The sequence below is a fragment of the Culicoides brevitarsis genome, chromosome 3 (assembly GCF_036172545.1).
Source record: "Culicoides brevitarsis isolate CSIRO-B50_1 chromosome 3, AGI_CSIRO_Cbre_v1, whole genome shotgun sequence".
Taxonomy (NCBI): domain Eukaryota; kingdom Metazoa; phylum Arthropoda; class Insecta; order Diptera; family Ceratopogonidae; genus Culicoides; species Culicoides brevitarsis.
This window is the reverse complement of record NC_087087.1, coordinates 17,318,715-17,339,278: the sequence shown is the minus strand read 5'-3', so window position 1 is coordinate 17,339,278 and position 20,564 is coordinate 17,318,715. Positions and strand designations below refer to the sequence as shown.

Genomic DNA, 20,564 nt, shown 5'->3' with positions numbered 1-20,564 from the left:
CTCTAAAAGTGATTTTTAACATGATATGATGTCATCTGAGCATAGGTACAGACAGAACGTCATCCAACCATAAAAAACGCACTTCATGTCAAAAGGTTGTCCAATTGCGATTATGCAATATAATTCGCTCATGATTTTGTCTGCGATAAAAAGCAAGAGAGTAACAAAACGTTAATACGTACAGATTAGTATAGTATATTACGTATAGATTAGGCTTTGCCGTTTGCCTTCAGTGTGTCGAGTCTCATCACTTGATTTACCGTTACGATTCACGCTCTCTCTAATAATTGCACGTCGCGCTCAACAAAGCTTCATGAATGAATAGAAACGAAAAAAAAAATCGCTCACAAAACAGGTTTCACAAATAAACAAACAAATTCACAGCTCAGTTATTCAAATATCGTTCCACATTAAAGTCTTGCATTTTTTTTTAGTTCTGGGTCAAACTCACCTCGGTGACGGATTTATTTTGGCAATAATTAATCCCGCGACCAGACATGATAATCCAACTAAAGGAGGTGTTAACAGGTAAGTGATCAATCGTGAGGTCCATTCGTCACTCAATCCATCAGCTTCGGATGTCGGAAGGAAAAACCTGGAATCGTTGTCGTATGGAAAATCGGTGACAAACTTTGCGTCTTAAAAGTCCACTTGTGAAGACTAAAGGCCTTAAAATGGTCCATCCCATCCACCAAGCAGCTTTTAAACCTTCAACGAGAAAGGCAACTGCTGATCCGAATTGTAATCCCTATAAATAAGCAGCCAAAGCTCCCGCGATATAAGCTGGACTCTCATGCTCCTTCAAATTATCGTCCAAATACGAGATACCGAGACAATAAAACGCCACATTTCCCATTCCGATGCCGAATTGCACGATAAAAAGCATTATTTGCGTCGTTATGGCATGCGAACGCGCACTGCCGAGTCTTCCTGCGACATATTCGAAACACAAATCGGTGACCTTGGTTGTTTCAATGGGGCCTGTGTCTCTATAAAATGATAAATACATGACAAAAGAGATTATTCAATTAGAAAATTCTTCAATTAAAGCACGTGCGCTCACTTCTTAACGAGTGTCGGTATAATTCGCATGACAATTAGGCACGCTTGTAACATCAGAATGCCTCCGAGCCAGGAAATTCGGTGAATCCGATGTCCCCAATACGCAACCAATATCGCAAACATTCCTTGAGTCAATCCACTGACAACCAGCAACCAATCTACACAGTAAAAAATCTACGTGCGCGAGACGTGGCGCGAGACGTGGAAAATCGATATTTTTGCTTTTTAAGCAGTGATCACAGGATGAAACAAGAAATATGTTTCTTTTTAAAAAATGATCTACTCGAGACAACGAACAATTCCATTGAAAAAAATTTTTCACCTTGAAAAAATTATAATTTTCGAGCCAAAAATTCAAAAATTGCTTGAAAATGATAAAATCGCTGAAAATCGAAGTTGAGGTGAAATTTTTTGAAAAGTTTTGCTTTTCACTAGGATTGTTTGTGTGTCACGGGACATAATTCGCCAAGCATTGCAAATATGACTAGAGTTAATTCTACCGTTTAGGACATCATGCACGAACACACAACAGTTAGACAACCAATACGCAACCAATATCGCAAACATTCCTTGAGTCAATCCACTGACAACCAGCAACCAATCTACGAAGAGAAATTATGCGGTTTATGACTCATCCAAGAGATAACGCTATCGACTTACCTATCAAATTCGGATCGAAGTCGTATTGAAGTGCCATCTGTTTTGCCGATATCCGAAAATAGCTCGTTACGGCGCCCTGCAAGAGTCCAGCAACACAAAAAACTGCCAAAAAGGTATTAGAATTGCCCAGACGTTGGCATGCGAGTGAATTGCACCATCCCAGTGATACAATCCCACAATCGAGATCACCTAAAATTTGAAAATGACTCATTTTTTAATGAAAAATATCGGAAAATTTCTTACCTTTTGGAATATTATTCGATCGAGCTTCGAAACGTGAGTCTTGGATAACGTCAGCGTCGCTGTTGCTCCGGAAGAGAGTTGCTAAACGTGACATTTTTGCATTAAATTTGTAAAAATTCCAATTAAAAAGTGATTAATTTTCGATGACTTGTCGTTGCAAGAATTTTCGTCGACTGAATGAAAAAAGCTTCGTGAGTGCTTATCATTGGGGAAAGATAAAATGTTGCCGTATCTTATCTTTTTTCCGATAGATATGTTCTCGGCTACTTACGTATGGGACGAGCAGAAGTTGTTTTGGTTTGTACTTCAATGGAATGGATTTTGTTTATATTTCGTAATTATTGTACGTTTACGGAACACACGTTGAACGATGATTAATCAATATTAGGTCACAGGTGTTAGGGAGGAATGAGGAGATTTTTTCTGAAATTTTATTAGAAATTTAGCTAAAAAATTTTAGAATTAGCTCTTAAAGGATTTGAAGCCAAAATTTGAAGTTTTTGATTGAAAAAATTACAAAAATCATGAAACAAATTTCAAACCACGTGACCTTTTTTATTGATTTTCTTCGAAATTTTAATTAGATTTAGCAAAACAAGTTTCAGAATAAACTTTTAGAAAGTTTATAGCTCCTCATAAACGGAAAATAAGTTCTTAGTCTTCAAATAAATATAATTTCCTTAGATGTTCATAAAATGAAAACCACGTGACCTTTCAGTTATTTTTTTTTATTTTGCATAAAACTCTTCAAAATTAGCTCTAAATGGATATGAATCATCGTTTAAAGTTAAAATTTGAAAATTTTGACTAAAATAAATTAAAAAATCAATAAAAATCGTAAAACAAATTTCAAACCACGTGACCATTATTACTGCTTTTCTTCAAAATTTTCTAAAAATTTAGCAAAAAAAAAAAATCCTCGAATAAGCTTTTTAAAAGTCAATACCAACTCATAACCAGAATTAAGTTCTTTAACTTCCAAAAAAAGATAGGTTCCTTAGAAATTTTTAAAATTTTAACCACGTGACCATATAAATCGCCCAAAATTGATCTTTCTCACAGGATTTCTCCCGAAATTTCTTCTCTACATTCGAACAAAGTTTCAAAGAGATTAAAACCCGATAGTTAATCAGCTTCAACTACACCAAAACATTGTTCAAAATAATAATTACCCGACAATGAATCGAACAAAAATTATCAGTAAATTTATTGAAAAGAGCAAAAATATTGATCAGTTCTTGTCGAATCCTCCTGGAGTACAGACCTCAAAAATTGAGCAAAAACGGAATAAATTTCAATTAAATATTAAATAATATTGAAAGATAAACATTCAATAAAAAAGCTCATAATAAAATTAAGATGATTTAACTTCTTTTCAAGCGGAAAATTACATAAAAATTAAAAAAAAATCAAAAGTAAGTGAAAAATCCCTTCGAAAGGAAAATTTTCAATCATTCACACGACGAGTGTCTATCGAACTTTGTTCCAAGTGATTATTATTCAAAAGAGGAAAAAATAACACGAGATAAGATTTAAGAGTTTGCCATTCGAGGCGAAAGATAAAAAAAGTTCTTCAATGAAGTGTTTTAGGTCTCAAGTATAAGTGACCTTGAAACTACAAAATTTTCTCGAAAAATCTCCTTATGCATTAAAAATCAATTTTAAATACATCAAGGCGCTCGATAGAAAACCTGACGTGACACAGAAACGCTTGATTGATAGTTTTATCAACGCTTCATTATCAATCGTCGCGGGAATTTGTTTAGAAAAACAATTGATGTAATAAATAAAATTGAAAATAAAACATCTGTATGATAAAGTGTACAGGCTAGACGGCGAATTAAAGTTAATTTTTGTGAATAACGTCTTATCAGCTGTGATAATTTTGTTTATGAATAACATAAAAAATTCATCTAAGTCGAAAATCATCAAAGGTGATTCATGTTTAGGTCTTAAATCATCAAAATATTATTTATTATTTTTTTTTTTTTTTTGTAAAATTGATACAAAGTAAGGACGTCATAACATAAAATATAATAAATAATTACAATAACAGATAAGGAGATGTCCGGTGTGAAGTTATTGAATTTTGATGTCTCGCTTATCGACATAAGTAATTTTTGCGTATTACGGAAGAAAACAACAAAAAAAAAGGTCAAAAAAGCGAATGACTTTTCGATATTTAATTAATTGTCCATTGATCCAGCGATCAGGCGATGTAAAATTTGAGTCAATTAGATAAGGATGAGGAAATGTTTCTATCAAACGGTAGATAAAAAATTTGAAGTTGTAAAAGAATAAATAAATTCAAAATGTCTAAGTTGATTAGATACGAAAGCCAAATAATTGTTGACAACACAGTTTAATTCAGGGACAAAAAAAATTAATAATTATTTTTCTTTAATATTTAATAATTTAAATAAATTTTTAATTTAAATAATATTCTTAAATGAATTTTTTAACGAAATTTCATTTTTATTTTTTTTTTATATTTTTAAAAATTATTATTTAATTAATTATTAAATAATTATTAATTATTAATTAATTATTAAAATAAATATTTTTTAATTTTTTAAATTAATTAATTGAATATTATTTTTTTTTATTGTGACAAAAAAAATAATAATTATTTTTCTTTAATATTCAATAATTTTTAAAAATAATTTTAAAAAATTTTTAATTTAAATAATATTCTTAAATGAATTTTTTAACGAAATTTTATACTTATTTTTTATATTTTTTTATTATTAATTATTTAATTAATTAATTATTAAAATAAATATTTTTTTAATTTTTTTAAATTAATTAATTGAATATTAATTTTTTTTATTGTGACAAAAAAAATAATTATTATTTTTCTTTAATATTTAATAATTTTTAAAAATAATTTAAAATATTTAAATAAATTTTTAATTTAAATAATATTCTTAAATGAATTTTTTAACGAAATTTTATTTTTATTTTTTTTTTATTTTTTTTTTTTTTTTTTTTTTGTTATTAATTATTTAATTAATTAATTATTAAAATAAATATTTTTTAATTTTTTAAATTAATTATTTTTTTAAATTATTAATTGAATATTAATTTTTTTTTATTGTGATTGAATGAAAATTTAAGTTTTTTTAACCAAAAAAAGAATAATTTTAAATGTTATTCAATAAATTTTTTAACAAAATAATAAATTTTCGCAAAATTTTATAAAAATTAATAGCATCAAAAATTAAGTTTTAAATTTGAATCTTTTAAAAGTGATTAAAATTTTCCTAAATGTTCTTTAAATTTTAAATTAAATTTTTAAAATTAAATTTTTCAATTAATTAAATTAATTAGTTAAATTTTTATTTTATTTTTTAGATTTTTGGCACCAATTTTGTAGAAATATTTTATTAAATATTTTTTTCTTACCTGATCAATGCAAATTTTAATAATTTTTTTTTTATTTTAGGAATGAATCCTGACAACGCTTGCGGCTTGAGTATCTGGCACCCGGGGTTTCTCCAGCGATTTGCGACGAAAAAAACGTTCATCATCATCTATGGATTGCTCGGATGTGTTCAAGCCATGTCCTTTGTGTATTTCGTCGTTAGTTTAACAACTTTAGAAAAACGTTTCCAAATCCCCAGCTCGACAACGGGCATCGTTCTGTGCGGAAACGAAATTTCTCAGATATTATTATCGCTTATTTTGTCGTATTTCGGCGGGCAGCGAAATCGTCCTCGTTGGATTTCGTGGGGCGTGATGTTTTGTGCACTTTCGTGTTTCATCCTGGCATCTCCGCACTTTTTCTACGGCGCTGGTGAAGATGCCCTGAAACTCACAAAGGAATATATGGAATCAACGGATCATTTGCAAAGTGTGTTGAATGTATCGGCAGATGCTTTGTACAAAAGTCAGAACCGGTTGTGCATGACAGACCCGCTCGAGAAGGAATGCACCGAAGTATGGTCGATTTTGCCACTGGTTCTGATCTTTTTGTCACAATTTGTGCTCGGGATCGGAAATACGTTGTATTATTCGCTCGGAGCGAGTTATTTAGGTAAATAAATTTAATATTTTCATTTTTTGTCCCATGAGGATTTTCTCGGGGGGGGGGGGAAATAAAAAAATAAATATTTTTGAATTTTTTGTTTGTAATTTTTTAACGTTTTTAGACGTTAAACGTTGATTCTTAAAATTTATTTAATTTTAGTTTAGGCCGCTCCAAATGAAAATCAAAAATAAAGTCCAAAATTTTTAAAAATAAAATGGGGGGGGGGGGGCAAAATAAAAAAAAAAATTAAATACTATTTTCATACAAAATGACAAAATTTTTAACTATTTTTAAACGTTAAATATTTTTTATGAATTATCTTTTTTGAGATTTGCTAATTTAAAATAGATTTCAGAATGTTACATATTAAAAATTAAAGAAAAAAAATTCATAAAAAATAACTGTCAAAAAAATTTGAAAAATAAATTCAGTAATTTTGGAAAAAAAAATTTAAATAAGAACATTTATGTTAAATTACGATTTTTTAAAAAAAATTATTAAAAATTTAAAACTTTTTAAAAAATTTTTTAAAAACATCTTGAAAAATTATGAAAATACAACCAAAAACGGCCATTTTTGATGAAATTTTTAACTTTTTTTTTTATTTTGCCCCATTGGATTTTCGACTTTTGAAATGGGGCACCGCAATTTATTTTTGATTTTGGAGCGGCCTTATATTATTTTAAAATTTGAACTTAAAAGTAAAGAAAAAACAACAAAATCTCCCAAAATAAAAATTTTTGAAAAAAAATAATTTTGGTCACGTGACTTTCAAAAAAATGTTTTTCAACATTTCAATAGAAAATGTCGTAATTAAGCAAATTTCTTTAGTTTTTTGTATAATTTTACCATAAACAGTAATTTTTCATGATTTTTTAATATAAAAATTCCAAAATATTTCAAAAATATTTGTATTTTATATTTAATTTTTATTTTTCCCCCTGAATTTTTTCGACAAAATCCGAGGGGGGGGAGACAAAAAATGGATATATTAAATTTATTCGCCTTAGACGATAATATCGAAAATAAGACAAGTACTCCGATCATGTTGGCACTTGCTTTCTCGTTGAGGATGTTTGGACCAGCCGTTGGATTCTTCGTGGCAGCTGGAGCGTTGAAAATTTACATTGATCCAACAAAAACTCCCATTATAAGTAACAAGGATCCTCGGTGGTTGGGTGCATGGTGGCTTGGATGGGTCGTTCTTGGCATCACAATGGCAATTTTTGCATTTTTAATCGGCTTATTCCCGAAAGAACTCCCGAAAAAGCAAAAATCTGAACCGTAAGTCGAAAAATTTCACTTAAAAAATATTTTTTAATTTTTTTTTTATAATTTCAGTGAAAAAAAACCCGTTCCATTATTTTCTGAGGAAGAAGTATTGAACGGACAAAGGATTCCTGATCCATTTCTCAATGATCATAATGTCGGCAGCATGAGTACTTTACCCATCAAGCGTCAAAATAACGCGGGATTCTCCGAAGCTGTTTACCGTTTGATCAAAAACAAGGTTTTGATGTTCAATATTTTCTCGGGAGTCTTTTACATCCTCGGCAGCAGTGGATACATCACGTTCATCGCAAAATACATGGAAGTGCAATTCCATAAGACAGCTGCGGATGCCACAATTGTCACGGGACCCGCAACTCTCTTCGGTATGATCATCGGAATGTTACTTTCGGGTTGGTTCATCTCCAAAAAGAAGCCACATGCGAAATATTTGCTCTTTTGGAACGTCGTTGTGGGTCTTGTTTACATGGCGGGACAATTTACGAACCTTTTTTTGACTTGTCCCGACGGAAAAATGCCGTTAGTAGCGGGAAAGTGAGTGATTTTCTTGTAAAAATGATTTTTTAATGAGAAGTTTTTGTTGTAGATTGATAAATTTGACGATGGAATGCAATTCAAACTGCATTTGCGATCATGTGCCTTACAGCCCGGTCTGCCATGAAGAATCAGGAGTGACATTTTTCTCTCCATGTCATGCTGGATGCAATAAATGGCACGAAAAAGACCGCGTTTTCTCGGATTGTTCATGTGCGCCGGAATCTGAACCTCTGATGCTCGCCCGAGAAGCTTCAACAGTCCCAAGTTTCCTCAAAAACACCGAATTTTCAACTTCAAAACCGGCGAATATGAAGAAAGATTCACTCATGTCGTCGATTTTGCCGTCAATTGTGCTCTCAACGACGATGGAGACTCCAACGAGCTTCTCTTTGCCCAAAAGTACGACAACTAAAACTACTGACGGTTTTGATTACGAAGACGATGACTACTCTGATGAATATTTTGAGCCCGGAACGTCGCGTGAAAAACGAGAAGCCCCCAAATTGGATGAAAGTTTGGGCGTTATGTTGTCCGGGGCGTGTCTCAAAGGATGTGCAACTGGTTTTTACATCTTTACGACGGTTTCTGCGTTGATAAATATCTTTGGAGCATCAGGTCGTATCGGAAATTTGCTTGTGAATTATCGGTAAGTACCTGAAAAATTTAATTTTTGATAAAAAATTGATGAAAATTTAAAAAAAAATTCAGATGTGTAACAAAAGAGGACAAATCAATCACTCAAGGAATGATTTTGATGATGATAAGCTTGTTTGCGCTAATTCCTGGACCAATTATCTACTCGAGAGTCATCGATAGCACTTGTTTGGTATTTACGGAGGAATGCGGCAAGAAAGGAACGTGTCAAATTTATGATCAAAAGACGTTTAGATATTACGTGAATATTATGGCGATGTGTAAGTGACTTTTTTTTACTCAAATTTACGATCTTAAATGAAATTTTTAATAATTTTCCAGTTTTCACATTCATCGGCGTCATATTCGACGGTCTCGTTTGGTGGTATGGCAGAAATATCGAGCTCTACGAAGAAAATGAAGGTCAAACGGAAGCAGAAAAGCCACGAAAGCCTACCACAGTATTGAGATAGTTCATAGTTTTTAAGCCATTTAATAATTTTTTTGTTGAAATTTCTTTGAGTATTAAATTTTTTAGTTAAATCTTAAATCAGATCGTCTCTTTAGCCATTTGATCTGCTCCTAATCTGCATCAAATATCAAATTTCACGAGACTCGGAATGGAACTTAATAACAATTTGTGTGGTTTATTGAGTTGGCATCGTGGTTGCAGAGATTTGCGATTTCCAAGAGCTATTTGATTATTTTGATTATTTGATTATTTATTGCTTGGGACTACACAATCGATGTGGACGATATATTTCACAAGGTTTTAATTAATTTTTGATTTTTTCGATATTAGGTATTTTGGAATTTAAAAAAAAAATATATTTTAAAAAATTTTGATCTCTTCAACGGTTTAAGGCAAAATTGAAGTAACTCGATGTACACGTAATTTGTTTAACTTCAAGTTTATTTAAGAATTTTTTTTTGCCACAAATTTATTTTTTATTTCTAAAAGTTAGTTTATCGTGTTCTATGATCAAAATCCCCACAATACCTAAAATTTGAGCGAAAAATATTGATCCGTTAAAGAGATAGCTAAGGCCCATATTTGGGTATTTTAGGGGCATTTTCGAGGTGCCTTCATCTCATATCGCAGGGAAAAATTTTCTCAAATGCAAAGTGTTATATATCGTTGGAAAGAGGACAAAATTTCTGATCAAATGAGATCATTTTTAGCACAATTTAGTAAAACTTCTGAATTATTATGGTTCAAAAAGTACGTTTTTTGACCATTTTTAAGGCGGAGAATTTAATTGGTCAAAATGAAATAAAATTTGTGTTAAACTATTGCTGAGAAAATTTCACAAAAGTTTCTCATACATCATAACCTTCTGAGGTTAAAATAATCCCTTACTTAATTTTGGTAAAAAGAAAAATTAAAATTTTCAACAGGCTTAACGAAAGAATTAATTCTGCTGAACAAACCGATTATGCCTGAAAAGTGACGAAGGTGATTTTTGTGACAAAATGAACAAAGAACCGTATGTCACACCCTTACTTCTGATCTTTTTGTCGCAATTTGTGCTCGGAATCGGGAATAGTTTGTATTACAGTTTGGGTCAAACTTACTTGGATGACAATGTGAAGAAGACTAAAACTCCTATGTTGCTCGGTTATGCACTTTTCTTGAAAACTCTGGGACCTGGATGTGGATTTCGGAAGAGCCTCGTGAGTTAATGTTGAAATTAACGGAATTTTAATTTATCTAGTGGAAAACTGCTTGGATATTCATCGTTGCGAGTGTATATTGATCCAACGAAGACCCCTTGGCTTGGCGCGTGGTAAGAAATACTTTTTTAAAAGAATTTGGACATTTTTTAATGAAAAATCGATCAAAAGGTGGCTTGGATGGGTAATTTTGGGCATCATAATGACAATTTTTGCCATTCTCGTGGGAATGTTTCCCAAAGAACTTCCAGAAACAGCAGAAAACGCTAAAAAAAGGTGATACAAATGTACAAAGTCTTACTGAACAACTGAGAGGTATGTAAAAAACTTACTTTTATCACTTTTTAACGTTAAATTTTTATCGCATTTCAAATATTTAAAATTTTTTAAAAAATTTCTTAAAATTATATGAAATAAGACCAAAAAACGAATTTTTCAAAAATTTCTTTAAATTATATGAAATAATACAAAAAATTTTAAATATTTTTTTAATTTTTCAAAAATTTTGTATTGAAAATTGTATTTTAGCATGGAGATTCTTCTCTAAAAATATTTAGATTTTTTTTTGCTGAAATTTTTTTATGATATTCATGTTTTTAAAATTTAACTAAAATGTTCTTAAATCAGTTTTAATTTACCTAGTGGGACGAAATAACCTTTTTTTAAGGTCCTGGGGTCTTGGAAATAAGGCCCTCAAACTTTTACATGGAGAAATACCGAAAAATGAAAAAAATAATGAAAAATTTTTTTTTCCAAAAAAATAAAAAAATTTCGGAATTTCTCCATGTAAAAGTTTGAGGGCCCTATTTCCAAGACCCCAGGGCCTTAAAAAAAAGGTTATTTCGTCCCACTGGGTAGCAAATATCAATGTAAAAAAACTTTTATTTTTTTGTACGAAAAAAAGTATTTCAAATTTTTTTTACTTTGCCCCCATTTTTTTTCTAAAAATTTTAAACAAAACTATTGAGTTTCATTTGGAGCGGCCTTAATTAAATTAAAAAAATTAACAATAAAAATTTAAATAATTTTTTTAAAACAAATTTAATTATTTTAATGATTTCACATTTGAAATTATCATTTTTCAAAAGTTGTAAATTCTTATTTATTTTTTGTCTTTTAACAAATCGACAAATCATGAGCAAAAAAGTTTAAATCTTTCATATATGAGAACAAATTCATCAAAACTTTAAATTTACTTTTCTCGAAAGTCATTTTGAGTTTTCACGGCGACGGCAACTTTATGAGCAAGCCATTCAGAAAAACTTCCCTTGCATGACATTCAAAATTATAAATGACTCTTATCTCCTGCGATGCATGAGAACGAAAATTGCAAAGATTTCCTCCGTCTGTGTCTTTTCTCGCAAACAGACGGAAAAGTATCTCTAACAAGCAGAAGTAAAATTCACGCTCAGTAATTCATTTAATCATTAGACAAATAATAAATTGTGCGAGATTCTCCATCTACGCTAAAAGCTCATTTATTAAAGTAACTAGTCTAGTTGTCTTCTGCTGTTGTTGCTAGGTTGTCTGCGAGTATAAAGTCCACTTTCGTAAGACAAAGAAATGAAAACAAGAATGCATGAACAACACCTCAAAGTATGCAGAGGAAAATATAAAGCACACTTGTAACACGAGTCTGAGTTCATTTTTCATCGTGTTTTACACACCTGAACACTTATACACTTTTTTATTATATTTACCTTCGAGCCTTTTGCACGAAACTCTCTCCTCGTCTTCTTCTCGTAAAATATCCATTGGAAGAGTTGTTACTAATAAAAATGTTGCAGACAATATATAAACAACGGAATGGGCCAAGAAAAAAAAGTGAAGGAGAAATATTATGATAGGAAATACCTCTTTATATATTTTTTTTTGTTTCCAACTCGAACATAAGTAAGAATGTCATTTTATAGCCCATGGTTATAGTCATCATCAAGTTTGTTCACTTTTTTTTCACAACTATTATTATTTTCATTTACGACACACACACATTTTTTTGTATCAACTGAAAAAAATATCCGGATATTGTTCGTCTTTTGTCTCTTTTATAAATTTATCTGCCGTACCAAACACACGGAAGGCTGCTCGAAACGTGATAAAAATAAAATTTTCCATTCATTTTTGAAACAAAACATGTCTAAAGCAATCATTTAGTTTTTTCTTTCATGTCGTCGTTTTTTTTTCTCCTGGTTTGCTTTTTTACTTTACACACATCGAGATATATATTTTATAACAAACAATAGTTTTCTAATTTTTCCCCCTAGTAGCAGTTTCGTAACTTTATTTGGAGCAGAGATGTCGAGTGTCCGTCAAATAGGCTTGAAAACACAATCAGATAAAATTCTGTTGCTCATGTTGGGCGAGAAAACTTTCTATTTTTATGGCATTTTGGGAGAAAGTCAGAAAAAAAAATTATTTTGTTAGAGACATCAGAAACAATGACAAAAAAGCCTTTGACTTCAAAGACTTGAACTGGAATAAAAAAAAATTCTAAAATATTTTGATTTAAAAATTTTTAAGTTTAGAAGACATTTTAAAGATATTTTTTTAATTAAGGCCGCTCCAAATTTTTTTCGAACTTTTTGTCCCAAAAACTTTTTTTCAAAATGGGGGGGCACAAAAAAATAAGATCAATAATTCAAACAAACAAATTTCATAAAAATAACTTTCAAAAAAATTAGAAAAATATTTTTTTTAAATATTTGTAGAGAAGAATACATTTTTAATACAAAAATTCTTAAAAATTATTTTTTTTTTTAATTTTGGAAAATTTCTTTAAAAAATATGGAAAAAGACCAAAAAACGGTAAATTTTGATGAAATTTTCAACTTTTTTTTTATTATTATATTTTTGACTTAAATATTTTATTAATTTTGATTTTAAGATGAAACAATTGACGCTCAAATTTTTTCTTGATTTTTTTTCGTTCTTTAATTTTGATTTTCTGAAAAAAAAAAATAAAAATTAACAAAAATAATGGTAAGTTATTACAATATTTTAATGCATTAGGTATAAATTTCATTCAATAAAAAAAACATTGTAAAAGTTTTAGAAAAATTAAAAATTTTTACAAAAAATAATAAATTTAAAAAAATTAAAACCTAAAATTTTAGCAATGAAGAAATAATAAAAAAAAATTAAAAAACATACTACAAAAATAAATAAGGCGAATAAATTTTATATTTCCAGTTTTTGAATAAAATGTTTTTTTGAATAATAAAATCATAAAGTGTAATTGAATATATCAAAATAAAAAAAATAGGTAAATTTACTTAAACAAGACGTTTTCTATTAAAAACAAAATACGTGACCAAAATTTTTTTTTTCAAAATTTAAATTTTGTAAAATTTTGTTTAATTTTTCTCTAATTTTGAGTTTAAATTTAAAAAAATAATATGTTAAATTAATAAAATGTAAAAAAGTAACGTTTAACATCCAAAAACGTTAAAAATTACAAACAAAAAATTAAAAAATATTTATGACAAAAAATTAAAAAATTAAATTTATTCGATTAATTTAGAATAAATATAACAAAACCATCAAAAAATCTAATGTAATTTTTATACTGGTGATGTGTAAATAAAATAAAAATTTAAAAAAATTTCAATTTTAAAAATTTCAATAAGATTTTGTATATTTTTACAATTTAAATAATTTTTAATTTAATTTAATTATTTTTTTTGAATAAACTAAAAATATTTTGATTTTTTTAGAATTATTAAAAAATATAATAATTTGACGAAAAATCATGAAAAACCTTATAAAAGCGGTATTAGATCATTTCGTGAGAAAACTAACTCAATCTCGTTTTTTTCCTAAAATATAATGATAAAACTTTTGTTTCTCTTCTTTTCTGTTTCGAGAATGTTTCTATTAATTTTTATTTTTATCATTATTGTTATTATTATTTTTAATATAAACTTTGAGATCTGCAATTTTTCAAACACACATCCACAATCTCCTTAAACTACGAAGCACAAAAAAAAAGTTGAGGAACAACATGAATATCGAAAAGGATTGAGTTTGGTACGGCAAAGTTTTTCTTTCCTTTTCTATTTTTTTTTTCTTCTCAATATTTATAAAATAACAACAACTTTTGTTGCTTTTTTTTTAATAAAATGGCACTTTAGTGACAAAAAGTACACAATCCGTACTACACTTTTCTCTACTTGATCTTACATAAAAATTTTTCCTTCTCCTTCTTCGTCGTCGTCGTTGCCAGCCGTCCAGTCGCATGAAAAGAAGAAAAATTATCGCTTCTTGACTTTCTTCCTTCTTTTATATTCATTTCATTTTTATTCTTACAATTTTTTATATTAATATCCCTTTTTTTGTTGCCTTTTCCATTATTATTATTATTATTATATCGCAAGACCCCCCATTGTTATAATATGATGATGATGATGCATCTCTTCAGAAACTCACGACTGTTTCTGCGGAATAAAATGTTTCTCTGTGCAATATTACGGGACAGCTAAAGGATTTACTGCGTGCTCTTTTCTGAATAAAAGTGTCTAGGAAAAATGTTTCTATTTTATTCCATTTGTACGTTTTTTTCTCGTAGTTGGATGCTGGCTTGGCAGAACGAAAAACGAAACGAGGAACGAGCTTGCGAGGGTAAATGAGTGAGTAAAGCGTGTGCAATGGCCATAAATCGAGTCACGAGAAGAAGGAAAGGAATGAAGCGGTCGCGTTTTGTCTGTGTGTGTGTCTGTGAGCCGGTACCGCACATTGAAATCTGTAATAATAATTTAGTAATAATAGCACAACAACAAAAAGGTACGAGAGAGTTCGAGAAATTTACGAAAAAAGTGAAAAAACTTGACAAAGCAAGTTTTGAAAGTCCTTTTTTTAACAAATTATTTTTTTTTAAATTTTCAGTAATTTTTAATTTATTTGAAGTTTTTAATATTTTTGAAAATTCTATAAAATTTAAAAAAAAAAAAATTTCGAAGATTTTTTTGTCTAATTTTTTTAGAAAAAAAATTTTTTTTTCAAAATGATAGAACGTTAAATAATTTTTAAGCAAATATTTTTTTTCCATTTTTTTTTCAATTTTCTATTTGAATTCTTATTTTTCAATAATTTTATTTAAAACTCAACTTTCTAAAATTAAAAAAAAAATCTTTAAATCCTTAAAATTACTAAAATAAAATAAAAATCGGAAAATGGGCATTATTCGTCAAGCATTTAAGAAAAAAAAAATAAACATGTTAAATTAAAAAATATTAAAAAAAATCAAATTTTGAAGGTTTTTTCTTAAAAAAATATTTTGAATTTATTTAAAAAATTTTTTTTTTTAAATTTTAAATAACTTAATTCATTTAATTTAATTTTTTTTTAATTTCAAAAAAATAAAATAATTTTTTATTTTAATTATAAATAAATTTAATTAATTAATTTTTAATTAAAAATGTAAATTATTTTTTTTAATTTGTAGTTTTTCATTCCGAAATATAAAAATTAATTTTTAAGATGATCGATTTATTTTTATATCCATTTATTTAATGACCATTTATGAATTTTATTTTTTTTTCAAATAGAATTTAAGAAATTTTTAATTTAAATTTTTCAAAATTTTTTTAAAATTCAATAAAAAAAAATTATAAATTAAAATATTTTTATAGTATTTTAAATAATAAAAGCGATTAATAATATTTATAAAAAATAAATTTGAATTTAAAATTTTTTATTTAAAATTATTTTTCTAGTTTTTTTAATCTAATCTAAAAAAAGATATTTTTTATACAAATTTTTAAAATAATTTCATTCATTTTAATTTCTCAAAACCTAAAACAATCAAATAAAACTAGAAAACCAAGAAAATTACCGTCAAACCTCAACGGACAGACCCAGACAAAAATTTGTGGTACATTCCTTTAAAAAATAATTCAGCTTCATCAGTGAAGTTGTATTGCCATGCCGGAAAAGAGCCAAAAATCCTTTTTATACACACGACCAACAAAATAGCAACAAAAAATGGTATTCCTCAAACGATAAACTCGAGAACAATAAAAGCACAACAATATTTATGTTTAATTTTTATTTAAGGTCTTCTTTCCTCCTTTTCGTATTCGTCCGTGCTATTTCTCGTTTACGCCGCCGAAAATTGCTTGGAATGAATGCGAATTGCACGGCAAATAGTTGCGAAAATAAATTATCCCTTTCTCTGGAATAATAAACGCACCGAATGTAATTTGTGCATTTTTTTCGCTCTTTTTGGGAAAAAAAATGTTGCATAAAAAGCAAATTGTATTTATCTTCCGCTTCTCTGTAACACAAAAAAAAAATTGGTAGATGATGCAAAATTACATCAAAAAATGAATTTATGAGAGAATGAAACTTTGCCTTTGTTCAAAAATTACGGGGTATCAAGTTTAAACGAAATATCACCGACGCCCAAAATAAAAAAAAAAGAAATAACAAAAATATTTGTGATGCACGTGGAATTTTTAAATTTTTTTTTTGACAAAACTCGGTAGTGCTCCTGGAATTAACAAACGGGAAAGTCTGTGCGGTGGCAACACACGGCGCGGCAGGAAGATGAATAACAAAAATTGGATTCAACATTGTTCGAATTGCATCCTTATGCCTTGCGTTTTGTTGCCTTGCCGTGTCGTGCATCGCAAAGAAAATACAAATAAAATTTTATGCCATCCTGTGAGTTAAAAAAAGCGAAGATTTAGTCTTCTAAAGTGAAATTTTTATTGAGAGCTAATTAAACTTTTGACATGAAAAAAATCCATTAAAATTAAAAAAATTAATTTTATTAAAAAAAAGTAATCAATTTAAAAATTGTAAATTTATTTTTTTTAACTCGACTCATTTAAACGAATTCGTAAAATTAAACCAAAAATCAATCAATTTTTTAAATTAATTATTTTTTACTCAAATTTCTTTATAAATTTAAAAATTATTTTAAGAAAATTAAAAAAAAAAAAAAAAAAAATAAATATTTCTTTTCATCAACTTAAAAATTTTCTAATTTAAATTTTAAAATACCTACCTAAAACATAATTTTAATTTATTTTTATTTTTTTTCTTATTTTTTCTTATTTTTTTCTTATTTTTTTTTTAAATATAAAACTGATTTAGAAAATGAAAACTTAAAAAATGTTTTTTTTTTTATATTTTTTTTTATAATTTTTTTAATAAATATACCTTCAAATTTTTTATGTAATTTTTTTATTTTTTTTTTTTATATTTTTTTGTAATTTTTTTTTTTGTATATTTTTTATGAAAAATATTTTTTCTGAAATAAAAAGAAAAACGGCAAATTTTTCTACAAAAATTTTAAAACCATAAAATGGACACAAATCTTCCCACAAGGAACCAAGACGCCAAAGACGAAAAGAGAAATTCCTTAGTTTTGTCACGTAAATTCATCTTATTATGACACGACACACATTCGTTCACGACACAATGGCGCGCAATAGGTTGCAACGTATCGAGAATGCATTTATCATAAAAGTGTCTTATTTACAACACTAAGCGACAAGAATACGACGGAAATGACGCAAGATGCACTTAAAAGCGGCACGTGCGAGTTCAAAGAATTAAATTGCGGATGCTGATTCCTGCCATTGTGTGTAAAGCTAATTACATCGCAAGGTAGGCGCGCAGGTAGGCAATAATCATTAATTTAATCGAAATGGCGGTCATCATCGTTAAGACCGGAGAAAAAAAGTGTTCGTCGTTCTCTCGCAATAATAATAATCAGCATTAAACCGAGCTAATCTGAATTTTTTTCTGCAAAAATTATTGAGGCACGTCTCGTACTTTTTTTTTGTACCTACCGCAATTTGCAAAATGAGAGAAAATACAGAAAAAAAACGAGATGAAATAAAAGACAACAAAAGCCAAGTAGACTAACGATGATTGATGACTTACAAGCAACTAATTTGTTTCGATTGTGTGTTAATGAAAACGCAGAAAGAGAGATAGATAAATGCCGTAGCTTGTAAAACAATTGTTGTTTAATTGGGACGACGACGACGACAAAACGAGAAAACATGGATCGGGAGCATCGGGAATGGGAAATGTACTCCAAGTGAGACAAACATTTTGTCGCAATTGTATTTGTCAGATTAAATGAAATGAAAGAAGTGAGAACAAAACAAGTCACTTCTTTACAAGGATTTTCGTCTTAATTCCGAGTAATATGATTAAAATTTTGTGAGGGAAGTAACGTTTTTTTTTAGAAAAAGTTTTGAGGAAAGGAAGCTCAATAATGTCCTTACAATTGTTTTTTTTTATAAATTCTTCAAGGCAATTCCAAATAAATATCAAGGATTTTGGTACAAATGGATGCACGTGAGTTAGAAAATTTTTCTTTAAAACAGATGTATGGGGCATAAAAAAAGTTGTCGGAAATCAATCGGTTAGATTTTTTTTAATTTTATACATTTAAAAACGAGCATCTTTTGATTTGGAAGTTTTGGTCTGTAGTGGAAAATAATCGTGCAGGGTTTTTTGAAAATAATTATTTTCTTAAATATTTTAATTAAATTTTTATGAATTCAAAACTTTAAATTTAAGAAAAAGTTGAAAAATTTTTGACTTAATTTCTGAGTAAAAGTTCGTTTCCAAAATGAAATTGACTTTTTTATGCTTAATTTAATACTTATTGACAAAAATCCTTTTGACAAAAATTTTAAAAGTTTTAGAAATTGAAATTTTGATTTGACTTTTCTTTTTTCGCTACAAATGGATGCACGTTCACTATAAAAATTTGCGACATTTACTAAAAATACTTAAAATTATTCAAAAAATGAAGAAAAAAAAATATTTTTTTGCAAACATTTTATCTTCATTCGTAGATTGAAGCTTTTATGGGGCATTTAAAAAAGTTGTTTTAAAAGAAAATGTAGAAATGTAAATCGTTAAGTGATTTTTTTAATTTTATTTTAAAACGAGGATTTCTTTCTTTTAATACCACAAATGAAGTTTAAAAAACATTTCGTTCTCAGTGGAAAAAATCTTTACTTTAAAAAGGGTTCACGATTTGAAAATAATTATTTTCTTAAAACTGAAAAAAAAATATTTTAAAAATTTTATACTTGAATTCAATTAATAAATTTTAATGTTTTGACTTATGCAAGTGTTTGATAGGCTTGAGTGATTTTAAAACCAGAAATTATTTATAATTTTTTCTTCTTAAATATTTTAATTAAATTTTATACTTGAATTCAATGAATAAATTTAGAAAAAAAAATTAGGACCAGAAATTATTTATAATTTTTTCTTCTTTTTTTTCTTGTTGGAATTTTGGAGACACTTGAAACGCCTTCCGCGCTATCGCCTTCCACTTTCCTATAGCCATTTACAAATACTTCCAATTGATATAAAACATCCTGAAGATATGCATTTGCAAGTAAGTTCTTATCTTTCATTATATGCAAGGTCTTTTTTAAACAATACTTCAAGTCCAGTAGTCGTTAACTTTTTCACTGATAGCAAATTGAACCTGAAATTTGGTCATTAAACTTATAAGCGATTGCGAAATTTTGGCCCGTTAAGCCGGAATCTTTAACTATCTGGGCCCATAATCTGTTGTAGTTATATTACTGATGCTTATTAGACTAACTGATAACTTAAAGTTCATTATATTTAAAGACTATAAATCAATCTAAATTTGTGAAATATAGCTAATACATAGCCTACTTCTTCAAAAATGTACTAAACATTAACAAATAGACTCGAAAACTGAAAAAAGACGATTTTTTTTTAGATTTTTTACTGATTTGCCCCCCTCCCCCCTCTCTGTGATCTCTGATAGCCCTCTGGATCTGCCCCTTACAGGCATGATAGTTTTTTATTTAGATAGATAGATAGACTTTTATTAATTTGCCTCGAATTTTGATAATTGAAACGCTGATGCTCAAAAGTTAACAAGTTGCTAATTGTCATATTCAAAAGATTAATTCGATATTTAAAGATCGTCATGAGATCCGCCATATTGAATTTACGATCGAAAGATTCTAACCTCTTTAAAAGAATTGAATCAGCTCGATCATTTTTTTTTGTTTTGAAATACAACTAGAGATAAAAAAAAATATTAAAAGCAGTTTCGTAAATAATATCCGGATCCGATTCAATAATAGATTTTAATTTTTCATGCAAAAGTACTTTAGATACCTTTTTAGGGTTTCCTAAGATATCACTTAAAGACCTCTCATCCCCTCTTGAAGCGTTCTTTTTACCATCCATTTGCTCAAAATACTTCTATTTTCTATCACAGCAAGCAAAATCCAAATCCATTCCAATAAAAACTTCATATATTACGATAAATCTCTCTCTCTCTCTCTTCACATCTAGAGCTTATAATGCAAAAGCTGAGTAAATGTAAAGGAACTGACAATAGTACATTTCAATATATGAACATAAATAAATTTTATTACATCTTTCATCATCGTAGAATATTTTTTTTTCTGTG

At 28.2% G+C, this 20,564-nt stretch overlaps 2 protein-coding genes across 4 annotated transcripts; one reads left to right on the top strand and one right to left on the bottom strand.

The window, feature by feature from the left end:
• Nucleotides 1-383: 383 nt before the first annotated feature.
• Nucleotides 384-9,025, top strand: LOC134833310 (solute carrier organic anion transporter family member 74D). Of its 3 annotated transcripts, none has more exons than XM_063847590.1 (7): nucleotides 384-528; nucleotides 5,411-6,001; nucleotides 7,006-7,279; nucleotides 7,337-7,819; nucleotides 7,872-8,468; nucleotides 8,531-8,736; nucleotides 8,798-9,025. In XM_063847590.1, the coding sequence occupies exons 1-7, from the start codon at nucleotides 498-500 to the stop codon at nucleotides 8,926-8,928; spliced, it is 2,313 nt and encodes a 770-aa protein (XP_063703660.1). In that variant the 5' UTR covers nucleotides 384-497; the 3' UTR covers nucleotides 8,929-9,025. The 3 variants fall into 3 exon arrangements, with proteins under 3 accessions (XP_063703660.1, XP_063703661.1, XP_063703658.1); XM_063847591.1 differs by lacking the exon at nucleotides 384-528 and adding an exon at nucleotides 3,231-3,380; XM_063847588.1 differs by lacking the exon at nucleotides 384-528 and adding an exon at nucleotides 3,788-3,899.
• Nucleotides 702-2,101, bottom strand: LOC134835669 (solute carrier organic anion transporter family member 4A1-like). The gene is made up of 4 exons (XM_063850588.1): nucleotides 1,966-2,101; nucleotides 1,723-1,911; nucleotides 1,064-1,220; nucleotides 702-989 (listed from the first exon to the last, which is right to left on the bottom strand). Exons 1-4 carry the CDS (start codon nucleotides 2,057-2,059, stop codon nucleotides 749-751), a joined length of 681 nt encoding a protein of 226 aa, XP_063706658.1. The 5' UTR covers nucleotides 2,060-2,101; the 3' UTR covers nucleotides 702-748.
• Nucleotides 9,026-20,564: the final 11,539 nt, after the last annotated feature.